This window comes from Neoarius graeffei, chromosome 14 (genome assembly GCF_027579695.1).
Source record: "Neoarius graeffei isolate fNeoGra1 chromosome 14, fNeoGra1.pri, whole genome shotgun sequence".
In the NCBI taxonomy this organism is placed as follows: domain Eukaryota; kingdom Metazoa; phylum Chordata; class Actinopteri; order Siluriformes; family Ariidae; genus Neoarius; species Neoarius graeffei.
Genome location: NC_083582.1, coordinates 8530489 through 8541872, shown reverse-complemented (window position 1 = coordinate 8541872; position 11384 = coordinate 8530489). Strand labels below are relative to the sequence as shown.

Here is an 11384-nt window from a genome sequence, read left to right as displayed (position 1 = left end):
CCATCTCTGACATAGATAAAATAAAATAATAAATTCAAAATTACATTACAAATAATAGTCTCAATGTATAATTATAATTTAATTGATACTTATATATTAGAAAATAAAATAAACTGCAATTAAAAAATGTACAATAAAATATATAAGTAAGTAAACAAACAAGCAAGCAAATAAATTAAATATGTTATATGCAATGATTGCACACATATATCAAATGTTGACTTTGTAGGCACTTTATTTCACTGTTGTTGGTAAGAAAGAATAACACACTCACAGTCCTGAGACTTCTTAAAGTAGATTTATTTACAGATTACTAATGTAGCAAATACAAATGAGCATTTAAAGCTGTATTTTGCTTGGTATATATCAGGGAAAAAAAATAATAAAAGTGAGAATATAAGGAAGTGACATGCTTAAAAAATAAAATATAGCCTATTACTGTATATAATGATGATGAACTGTGTCTCAAATCACATCATCTTATCAGCTACTGTATAATCTGGAAGGTTCAGTGCTAATGTCGAACACGCTAATCGAAAAGCTCAGCATATTGAAATACTTTGAAGCACTGAACAATGAAACAGAAGGAAGCGTCTTGAGTGCACTACGTGTGTTTGTGTGTTATATGTGTGCGAGTCGAGACAGCTGAGTTTGTGTAGAGAAAACAAGGAGATGAAATGCATTTATGCGAGTGAAACGACATGTTTAGCGTTATACAAATTTCATTGTTCAGTGAGCTAAGGAGCTTTGCTAAAACGTACTGGAGTTAAGAGAACGCTGTACTGATGTCACGTTTCATTTCCACCTTTTTTTTTGTGAATATGTCATTTATTTGTGATCCTAGCTGGCACCCAAACACAATATATATAAAGTGTATAAGCTTAGTAATATTGGTTGACTTGAACTTTCAGTCTAACTATGCTAACATTCGCTAACATGTTATTAAGCTAAGCTAAACTAAAACAGACTAGCTATCTGTAGATTACGCTCTCTCCCTCTCATCGCCCCACACATATTACTGATTTTATTGATATAATTGAACTCCCATTTTTACAAAATCAAACAAACTCCAACGACATCACCCTCATCTGATTGATACTTCTGTTTCCATGGAGTGGTGTAAATGGGGTGTGGTGTGAGACGTCTCTAAAATATTTTTAAAAATTGAATACAGAAACAGAAATGAGTCATTATTTAGAACATAGTTATAACAAGGTGGTCTGATTTTTATCAGTAGAGTTGCGAGTTATATTCGAGATGTATTTTTGCATCGTTCATCATGACCAGTAAGGTCTGTCTGCAGATCTTAGACGAGAGAAGGCGTGTCATTGAGTCCAGAGATGAAAAATGAGAGTTCGGAGTGGGTGGATGTTTAATACCATAGATGGGAATGTGGGTGTGTCTTTGAGCTCATATATGGAATTGAGGGCAGCTCTGAGTCTGACCATAGGTGAGCCTGTAGACGTGTCCATATTGGGTCCATACTGAAGTCTTCAAGTATTCATTGCCACGCCTATGCTCTCGCCGGTCACTTTATTAAGTACACGCATCCATCTGGTGTTTTATGCAGTGATCTAATCAGCCGATCCCTTGACAGCAGCACGAAATCAAATCATGCAGATACAAATCAAGAGCTTCAGCTAATTAATGTTCACAATGTTCAAACATCAGAATGGGAAAAATCATGATCTCAAAGAAAGTGTGACTTTCTTTCATGGGTGTTGGTTCGAGCCAGATGAGTATGAGGCTTGAGTATTTCAAAAACAGTTGATCTCCTGGGGTTTTCACACACGACCGTCTCTAGAGTTTATACAGACAGAATGGTGCGAGAAACAAAATACATTGAGACAGTTCTGTGGGTGGAAACAAACACCTTGAGAGGTCAGAGGAAAACGCAGATTGGTTTGAGATTTCTTTTTTGCCAGGAAGGATATAGTAATCACTCTTTACAACTGTGGTGAGCAGAAAAACATCTCAGCATGCAACAGAAAACAGAAGACCACATTGGGTTCCACTCCTGCAGCCAAGAACAGGAATATTAGAATCAAGAACAAGTTCCTATTAAAGTGGCTAGTGAGTGTATATAGATATATTTTCAGTGATTTTATTAGCCAACTTGCTAACATGAGCTAACCTCATGACCTGAGAGACCTATGAATCCATACATGGGTGTAAAGACATGCCCGCTTTGTGCGATTCGAAGACACTCCCATCTGTCCCACATAACACAGACACGCCCATTTGTCTCCCATTTAAACATACTCATGTGTCTCACTAAATGTCACACTCCAAGCCATGCCCATCAAACCCACTCAAAGACACGCCCACTGGTCTCTGTCTGCAGACACAACCTCTTCACCGCAGCATCCCTCAAACTTCCACCTCAGCAGTCAATGTTACTGTAAAGACTGTACAGAGGAAATGCTGGAACATTACTTCCGGGATAATACATCGGAAAAGCCGTAGATCTTGGCATGGGAACACCGAATCCAGCCAGCGGCATCCCAACCAGAGTCCGAGCCGCTGAGGGGGCCGCGTGAGCCACGTGTGCAGCCTCGAGCTCTGCGGCCAGCTGCCGTTTCCACTTGTTCCTCCGGTTCTGGAACCAGGTCTTGACCTGCGTCTCGCTCAGGTGCAGGCTGGAGGCCAGACACGCCCGCTCAGCACTGCTCAGGTACCGCTTAGCATCGAATGCTGACTCCAGCTGGAACACCTGGCTCCGCGAGAACACCGTGCGTGTCTTCTTCTTCGCTGTGTCTCCACTGTTGGATTTATCATCACCGGCGCCCTCAGTGCGCTTCTCACCGCATGGACTAGGTGGTCTTTGGTCGTCTGTATTATTCTTGGTGCAGTTGTGCAGCTTGTGCTCTTTCTCTTCCGACGAGGCTTTGTTGACTGTCACATCTAGGAGACATGATGTGGAAATAAAAGCAAAGTTAGACTGATAATATTTATAGATAAATATAGTGCATATACAACACCGGGGGCGCTAGGAGAAATTTCAGCCCCCTGTACTCTACCTTTAGAGTGGATCTTTTACCATGAGGTACATTTCATCTCTGACCCAACAGCAAGCGACAAAGCAACGTGCATTCTTCTCGATTCTATGCAAATTAGATATGATGCTGTAAAGCAACAAATCCAAATGGTTGTCTTGAATGATTCCTCGGATCGATTCTCTGGCAGGGCGGCACGGTGGTGTAGTGGTTAGCGCTGTCGCCTCACAGCAAGAAGGTCCTGGGTTCGAGCCCCGGGGCCGGCGAGGGCCTTTCTGTGTGGAGTTTGCATGTTCTCCCCGTGTCCACGTGGGTTTCCTCCGGGTGCTCCGGTTTCCCCCACAGTCCAAAGACATGCAGGTTAGGTTAACTGGTGACTCTAAATTGACCGTAGGTGTGAATGTGAGTGTGAATGGTTGTCTGTGTCTATGTGTCAGCCCTGTGATGACCTGGCGACTTGTCCAGGGTGTACCCCGCCTTTCACCCGTAGTCAGCTGGGATGGGCTCCAGCTTGCCTGCGACCCTGTAGAAGGATAAAGCGGCTAGAGATAATGAGATGAGATGAGATTCTCTGGCATGAGTTGTCTGACTAGCTTCAGTTCCCTTGCAAAATGGAATAACAACTGTCAAAGTCCTTCCCATGCCACAAAGCGCATTGGGGCGACACCGATCTCCGTTTCTGTCGCCCTCAGCCTTTCGCTTGTTACATAGCTAGGGTTACAGTGGGGGGCTGGTTCTCTAGTAACCATGAAATTTTGACTCCTTACTCACATTGCAGTGCCTCACCAGATGGCAGTAGGTCCCATATTTTTATGATTGTCTTTGGTATGACTTGACCGCAAGTAGAAGTCAAGTCAAGTTTATTTTTATAGCGCTTTTAACAACAGACATTGTCGCAAAGCAGCTTTACAGAATTTAAATGACTTTAAACATGAGCTAATCTAATGAGCTAATCCCTAATCTATCCCCAATGAGCAAGCCTGTGGCGACGGTGGCAAGGAAAAACTCCCTCAGACGACTTGAGGAAGAAACCTCGAGAGGAACCAGACTCAAAAGGGAACCCATCCTCATTTGGGTGATAACAGACAATGTGATTATAACATTTTTAACAGTTTTAACATGAAGTCAGTTTCGTTGATGTTATAAACTCTTCACTGATGGAAATTTGAGTGCAAAACTGTTCATGACAACTGCAGTCCTAAAGTTAGCAAGTCAACTGTAGTCCTCAGCCGTAAAAGCATTACTGTAAGTGTCCAGAGTTTCTTCCAAGTGCGACTTTCAACTGTCCATATGAACATTTAACATAGGTCATAGAACTCACGATCTCCCGGTCAAAAGGTGGGCATGCTAACCACAAGGCCAACTCGTGGTAATAACCGTACCGTAATAATAATAACCATAGCTTCATCTTATCCTGTCATATACGATCTTTAGTCATTGCTAGCAGAGATCATTAGTGCGACTGGTGAGTGTACATAGCTAGTACAGTCAGCTTGTTTTGCGAATCTAACATGATGTTGAGGATGTAAATCAATCAAACTAAATTAATTTGTCTTTAACTAGTCAGCTTTAGAAGCTATGTATAGCTACTACTGTACCATTTCTTGCCAGAACCAGGGCTTTCCCCAAAGCGTAGATACCCAGTGCTATGCTGCACTGTGTGTCACTTGCACACCAAAAAAACCCCAAACAAACCCAGTACCATACACTGAACAATGCAGAGTACTTTCCGCACCTAAATATCTCCTATCCCCCTTGAAAATGAGTAGTAACTATAGAAATAGGAAGATATTGTAATATATAGGTCTAGACTATCCTGGTACTCGACCCACAAGTGAAAATAAAGGGTTTCGCTGCATGCACTAACCGCCATTCACAGTTAACCAAGTTCTCGGCGCTCTTCGCTAGATGGCGCTGTTGTATGAGTTGACCTCGATTCTGTTCCTGGCATGATACTGCAGGCTTTTGTGTGTGACTTTTGCCTGTTGGGTTGCGGGTTTGTAGTTGACAGCCGTATTGCTGATATTCTAATTTCAGCTGCTATATTGTTCGCAATTTTTTTGTGCAATAAAATGTAATATTTCTCTAAACTGAGTGTTTCCAGTGTTTTCATTTCAAATCTAATTTTGCCCTTTAAATTTTGCTCTTGCATATCTGACAAAGTAGGGCGGCACGGTGGTGTAGTGGTTAGCGCTGTCGCCTCACAGCAAGAAGGTCCTGGGTTTGAGCCCCGGGGCCGGCGAGGGCCTTTCTGTGTGGAGTTTGCATGTTCTCCCCATGTCTGCGTGGGTTTCCTCCGGGTGCTCCGGTTTCCCCCACAGTCCAAAGACATGCAGGTTACACTCTAAAAAATAATGGGGCCAGTACTGGTTCTTCAGGGTGATGCCATAGAAGAACCTTTTTCAGGGCTTCAAAGAACTGTTCATGCAACAGTTCTTTAAAGAACCATTTAAACCATTTGTTTGAGCAGTGAAGACAGATTTGTGTAAACATAGCCTATGTGCATTGACCAGCAAATGGTAAGAGAATGCCAGGCTCTGAAGAACCATTTCCAATGTGAAGAACCTTTCGCATAATGTAATGGTTCATCACAGAGTTTTGACTCTCCATGGAACCATCCAGAGATTTGAAGAACCACTGAAGCACCTTTATTTTTTAGAGTGTAGGTTAACTGGTGACTCTAAATTGACCGTGAGTGTGAATGGTTGTCTATGTGTCAGCCCTGTGATGACCTGGCGACTTGTCCAGGGTGTACCCCGCCTTTTGCCCGTAGTCAGCTGGGATAGGCTCCAGCTTGCCTGCGACCCTGTAGAAGGATAAAGCGGCTAGAGATAATGAGATGAGATGAGATATCTGACAAAGTAAAAAAAAAAACAGCAAATTTAATAATGTGCCTTAAATCAGCCAGAACGCACCATTTGAAGTCTCTAAATTCAAAATTTTCCCAGACCCCTCTAGCAGCCAGGTCTATGGACCCCTTTGTGGCCTTCTGGGCCTGGCTAGCCCTTCCGGGCTGAGCTCCGCATCAGTCAAATAATTTTTTCTGGGGAAAGCCCTGAGAACTAAAAAAATAATCGATAGGCCACACCCACATGCAACAAACATAGCATGCCCATGAGAGACAAACTACAAGCTACTTGTGTCCTCGTAGTGTGAATGTCGAGTTATTTTACAAAGTAAGTCTAACTGATATATTAAAGGCACGAAAGATAAGGATGACGAGGAACGCTACAGTTTTTAGTGCCCTTTTTTTCTGACAGTGTAATAGGTTAGTGCCCCAACCCAACCCTCCCCTCCCCCACCCCATTCCCCCACTCTGGACCCCAGTTTTTTTTTCTTTCTTTCTTCCTGTCCATTTTGGTCCCCAGTTTACTTTGGATATTCGATCAACAGGACGTCGATACTCAAATGTTACACCAGCAATCAATATTACTGTTACAGTTCTGTTTAATCGCCTGTATTTTAGAACAGTACAATGGTTTTAATCATAAAATTAGGATCAATGTGATCATTACTGGTCAAAATGGCGACTCGAAGACTTGAGTGGGAGCGGAAACAAGACGTCGTATTAAATTGCAAGTAGGTTTCAATACTTTTCAAGGTTAAAATGTTCTGCATGTCGTGTGTTGCAGGTTAGAGAACGATTCTCTTCTCTAAAAGAGGTTGTTTTAGAGAAAATCAGTTTGCCTTTGAGAAACATTTTTCAAAATACGTAGTATAGGATTTAACTATTGAATATTGAACCAACCTGCTAATCTTTCGACTGACAAGATTTAGTTTCATAAACAACATTTCAGTTCAGTTTTTATTTACGTGGACAAGCTGTAATATAATGTGAACATTTACGACAGGAAAAGATTCCTCAGTTCATCATGGCAGCGACAAAAAAAACCAAAACACATTTATTTTTTTGAATAAAAGCGAACTGTACCTGTGCACTGTCACGTTCATTTCTCTGATTATCTTTTCACTCACAGACACACACCAAGCAGGTACTCCAGAAAAAAACGAACATTTCATATCAACACTTCAACACTACATTGCAGTTAGATTCACATTTATACTGTTTATATTGTTTTGCTTTGTCAGTAATTGAGCTTTTAATTAGGAAATGAACCACACCCTTGTCAATGAGCCAGAAATAAAGGGAGCAAAAAGTTCTTTCAGAGTTGAATGTGTATTGAATAAAGTGACTTCACTGGACTGAAAATTTGAAGCTTTATTCTAAAACTACCTCATGTACCTTCTCAGGTAAAAACATGTACGCTTGATGACATCACACTAGGCAGAATGAAATGAAAAAGAGCAGATTGGTTGCTTTATTACTGAGAGCAAACTTTATCCTGATCACCAGAATCATGTTACTGATGAACAAAGAAAAGGATCACGAAATAAACAAAAACAGACAATTAAAATTCTGTGCACAATTCTATAGGATAATTGTGTGTGTGTGTGTGTGTGTGTGTGTGTGTGTGTGTGTGTGTGTGTGTGTGTGTGTGTGTGTGTGTGCTTGGTGAATGAACAGTAAAAACTCTCCCACCAACATCAGTCCTGACAACATTTTATTTTTTTAATACATTTTTTTTCCCTAAAACCGAAACTATTTAATTGTGCTTTCTGAGGTTTTCGGATTAGGATTCGGTGTTGAAAATTCCTCTTCCATACTGCATTGGGTTCTCAAAGTGGAGTCCAGGGAACCCTGAAGGCAAGAACAGCTGAACAGGGGGTCAGTGATCGTTTGATTTAGTTAAAGTTACAGTCATGGAAATCACAGGAACTGGTTTAATCCAAATCTACAAAGTCTATCATCCATCCATCCATCCATTATCCGTAACCGCTTTTCCTGTGCAGGTTCGCAGGCGAGCTGGAGCCTATCCCAGCTGGGTATGGGTGAGAGGCAGGGTACACCCTGGACAAGTCGCCAGGTTATCGCAGGACTGATACACAGAGACACACAACTATTCACACTCACATTCACACCTACGGTCAATTTAGAGCCACCAATGATCCTAACCTGTGGATGAAACCAGAGCACCCGGAGGAAACCCACGCAGAGAACATGCAAACTCCACACAGAAAGGCCCCCGTCAGCCACTGGGCTTGAACCCAGAACCTTCTTGCTGTGAGGCGACCGTGATAACCACTACACCACCGTGCCACCACATAAAGGCTATCAGTAAGGAATAAAATAATTGTCTTCAGTAAATACTGGAGTTCAAATGTTATTGTAATATTTTAACAGCTGGATTTTCTTACACATTTGAGGGGAAATGTGGAGATTTAGAAACTAAATCAAAAGAAATTAATTTCTGTCTCACAAATGAAAATGTGTGATATTGATCATGAACTCTTTTAAGATCTACAGTTCTGTGCAAAAGTCTGAAGCGGATGTAAAAAAAAAAATGCTGTCGACCAAAAAGGCTTAAAAATACTGAAATGAAATGTTTCGACATTAAAAAAATACTCTAAGCAATAAACCATAATAAACGAATATAACAAAGTCAATATTTGGTGTGAGACGACCCTTTGCTTTAAAAAAAAAAAAGTCTCAGGTCCAGTGATTTTATATGGGAGCTGTGGTTTTATTGAACATCTTCCAGAACCAGTTCTTCTGGACACTGTCACACTCGCTTCTTCATTTGGCACCAAAACCCAGTAGCTTTCATTATGTTTTCTTTTTTCATCTGAAAAGTGCTCTATTATGGATGGAATATGCTGCTCAGATATAAACAAAAAAAAATTGTTTGTTTTTTGTTCCTGTAACATTTAATTTTGTACTGGAAAAAAAAAGAACCAACATTTTTTGGAACTCTAAAATGTTTTTTTTTTTCTGAAATGTTTGGACTTAATGTAGAAGTCATAAAATAGAAATCTATAATAAACTTTGTAGGAAAAAAATGGGGGGGGGGGTGTAAGACTGTAAGATCTTTTATGGAAATTTTGTTGGATTTGATCTGATATCAGGTTTTAGAACTTGTGGAGCTGGAGGGGAAAAACAAAATCAGTAATTTAGGTCAGTATTCCAGAGAATATTGGACATTTCACCCAAATTGTTGTGAGTGTGTGAACTCTAATGATGAAAGGAACTGAGTTAGAAAAGTGTGTGTGAGTGTGTGTTGAATTTTATTTTTTTTTTGCTTCAAATATGAAAATAAATATAATAAATGTCAGATGCACTCACTCGGGCGGGTTTTGGAGCAGAGTGTGTGTTGGAGTTTGCAGAAACACTCGGTACCGGTGGTACACTCCTCCTCTTCAGCGCTGCAGCCGTCCGAGGACACCGAGAGCGCGCGCCTCCTCTGCGCCACCGACACCGACGCTCCTGCTGCTCCTGTTGCTCCTGCACGCGATCCACCTCCACCTGCACCTCCGCTTCCGCCGTCCTGCCTCGCGCTCTCCGCCGCGGTGCCCAGGATGGAGCGGATGGTGAAGCTCGGGGCTGGAGACTGATTCATCATCATCATCTTCATCATCATCATAATAATAATAATCATCATCATCACCATCATCACCACCACTTCAGCCGCATCGCTCACTCACCACGCGCTCGTTTTCATTTCATGACGATAAATGATATGCATTAATAATAATAATAATAATAATAATAATATAATAATAATAATAATAATAAAAATGACTCCGAATAGATTCCCGTCCTCGTGCACGCGCGCTTTCTCTCCTTCTCTTCACTCCGACTCAGGAGTGTGTGCGATGCTTTGATTTTCTTTCATTCTTTCATTCTTTCTTTCTTTTTTTTTTTTGCATGCATGCATGCAGGTAGGGAGATAAATGCAATGCAAAGCAATGCGCGACGTGGAAAGCCTCCGAGCGCGAGCCAATCAACGGGCTTTAAACTCAAGCCGAGGGAGGATTTCACCCAACATGAGAACACATCTCCTCCAGCCGAGCTGCAACATCTGTCTTCTGATTTAGTCATACAGTATATGTCGATGTGAAGGTCATATAAAACACCATCACCTGCACAGAGAAAAGAGTGTGTTTGGATTTCAGTACACACACACACACACACACACACGTCCAAGGTAACTCACGATTAAAGTTACCTTTATTATTATTATTATTATTATTATTATTATTATTATTATTATTATTATTATTATTCAGCCCTGAAAGACAAATCTGCTTCACGAAAAAATAAAAATAAACCGCCCCCAGTTTTTTTAGGACATCATCATCATCATCATTATAATTATTGCTGTTATTATTATTATTATTATTATTATTATTATTATTATTATTATTATTATTATTATTATTATTACACTGCGTGTGTGTGTGTGTGTGTGTGTGTGTGTGTGTGTGTGTGTGTGTGTGTGAGAGAGAGAGAGAGAGAGAGCACTCCAAATTCATTGGATACCTACAGGTATAAAGCATTTTTTAAAAACAAACAAACAACTTAAACACAACTGATCTCATGAATTTGAAATAAATGAAGGATTGAAAGTGAATTCTTGTAACAATAAGAATGAAGAATGTGGGAGATGATGATGATGATGATTATTATTTAAATAAATAAATAAATAACGCACTCAAGCTCACTGCTGTATTTATCAGCAGGGAAGTTTCTTCTTTCCAGCTAGTTTTTTTAAAATTATATTAATTACTTAGTGCTGCAGTTTCCTGTAGAACTCCCCCCCCGACAGAATCCACCACACGATGCATGTGATTCAGCTTCAGCTCTTCACCCAACCAGCAGGACTTGAGTTCAGTGCTCTTACTGATCACTGACACACTCAACCTTTCTGACACCTTTATTCATTCACTGTGTTTACTTTTTGATAAGTAGAGCATCACTAAAAGGACAGGAGGAGTGTTTATTGAAACGCACACACCTCTGTTAGTTTGTAAAGTTGTGAATATTTTTCTGATTTTAGTCTGTGATTAATGAATAAACAGGTTCAGTGAGAGCAGAAATCAATATCTCTGGAGCAGCTGTGTGTGTGTGTGTGTGTGTGTGTGTGTGTGTGTGTGTGTGTGTGTGTGTGTGTGTGTGTGTGTGTGTGTGTGATCTCAATATCTCAGAACTCCAGTTTTCAGTCAAACACACATTACACACCCATTTAAAAAATTCTGAGGACTTTATACTTCAGTTACTGTGTTAAAAAAAGTCACCATTATAGATGAAAAAAATTTCTAAATGTTTGGGTCACATTCGTGTTTCTGTTTTCGCTGAAAGTCTATGATTAAAATGTTAACAGTATTTCATCAAGTGAGGGGAAAAAATTCTTTATTACAGGGGTTTGAACCCGAACTTTACTGCTGGTGTGATGATTTTTATACTTTATATCAATCTATCTATAACACATATTAAAAAATAACCATACACAAACGTTGTTGTTGTTTCATGTTGTTGGACTTGTGAGTATA

The 11384-nt window shown here is 40.4% G+C and overlaps 1 protein-coding gene across 1 annotated transcript; it reads right to left on the bottom strand.

Moving 5' to 3' along the window:
- Window positions 1–439: 439 nt before the first annotated feature.
- LOC132897457 (homeobox protein HMX2-like) lies at window positions 440–9505 on the bottom strand. Its single transcript, XM_060938725.1, has 2 exons — window positions 9178–9505; window positions 440–2904 (listed from the first exon to the last, which is right to left on the bottom strand). Exons 1-2 carry the CDS (start codon window positions 9503–9505, stop codon window positions 2384–2386), a joined length of 849 nt encoding a protein of 282 aa, XP_060794708.1. The 3' UTR covers window positions 440–2383.
- Between the last annotated feature and the right edge of the window lie 1879 nt (window positions 9506–11384).

Coding starts and splice junctions, on each gene's coding strand:
- LOC132897457 (XM_060938725.1), bottom strand. CDS start 9,505: ATGATGGTGATGATGATGATTATTATTATTATGATGATGATGAAGATG. Junction 2,905..9,177: donor CTGCTCCAAAACCCGCCCGA/GTGAGTGCATCT, acceptor CATGTCTCCTAG/ATGTGACAGTCAACAAAGCC.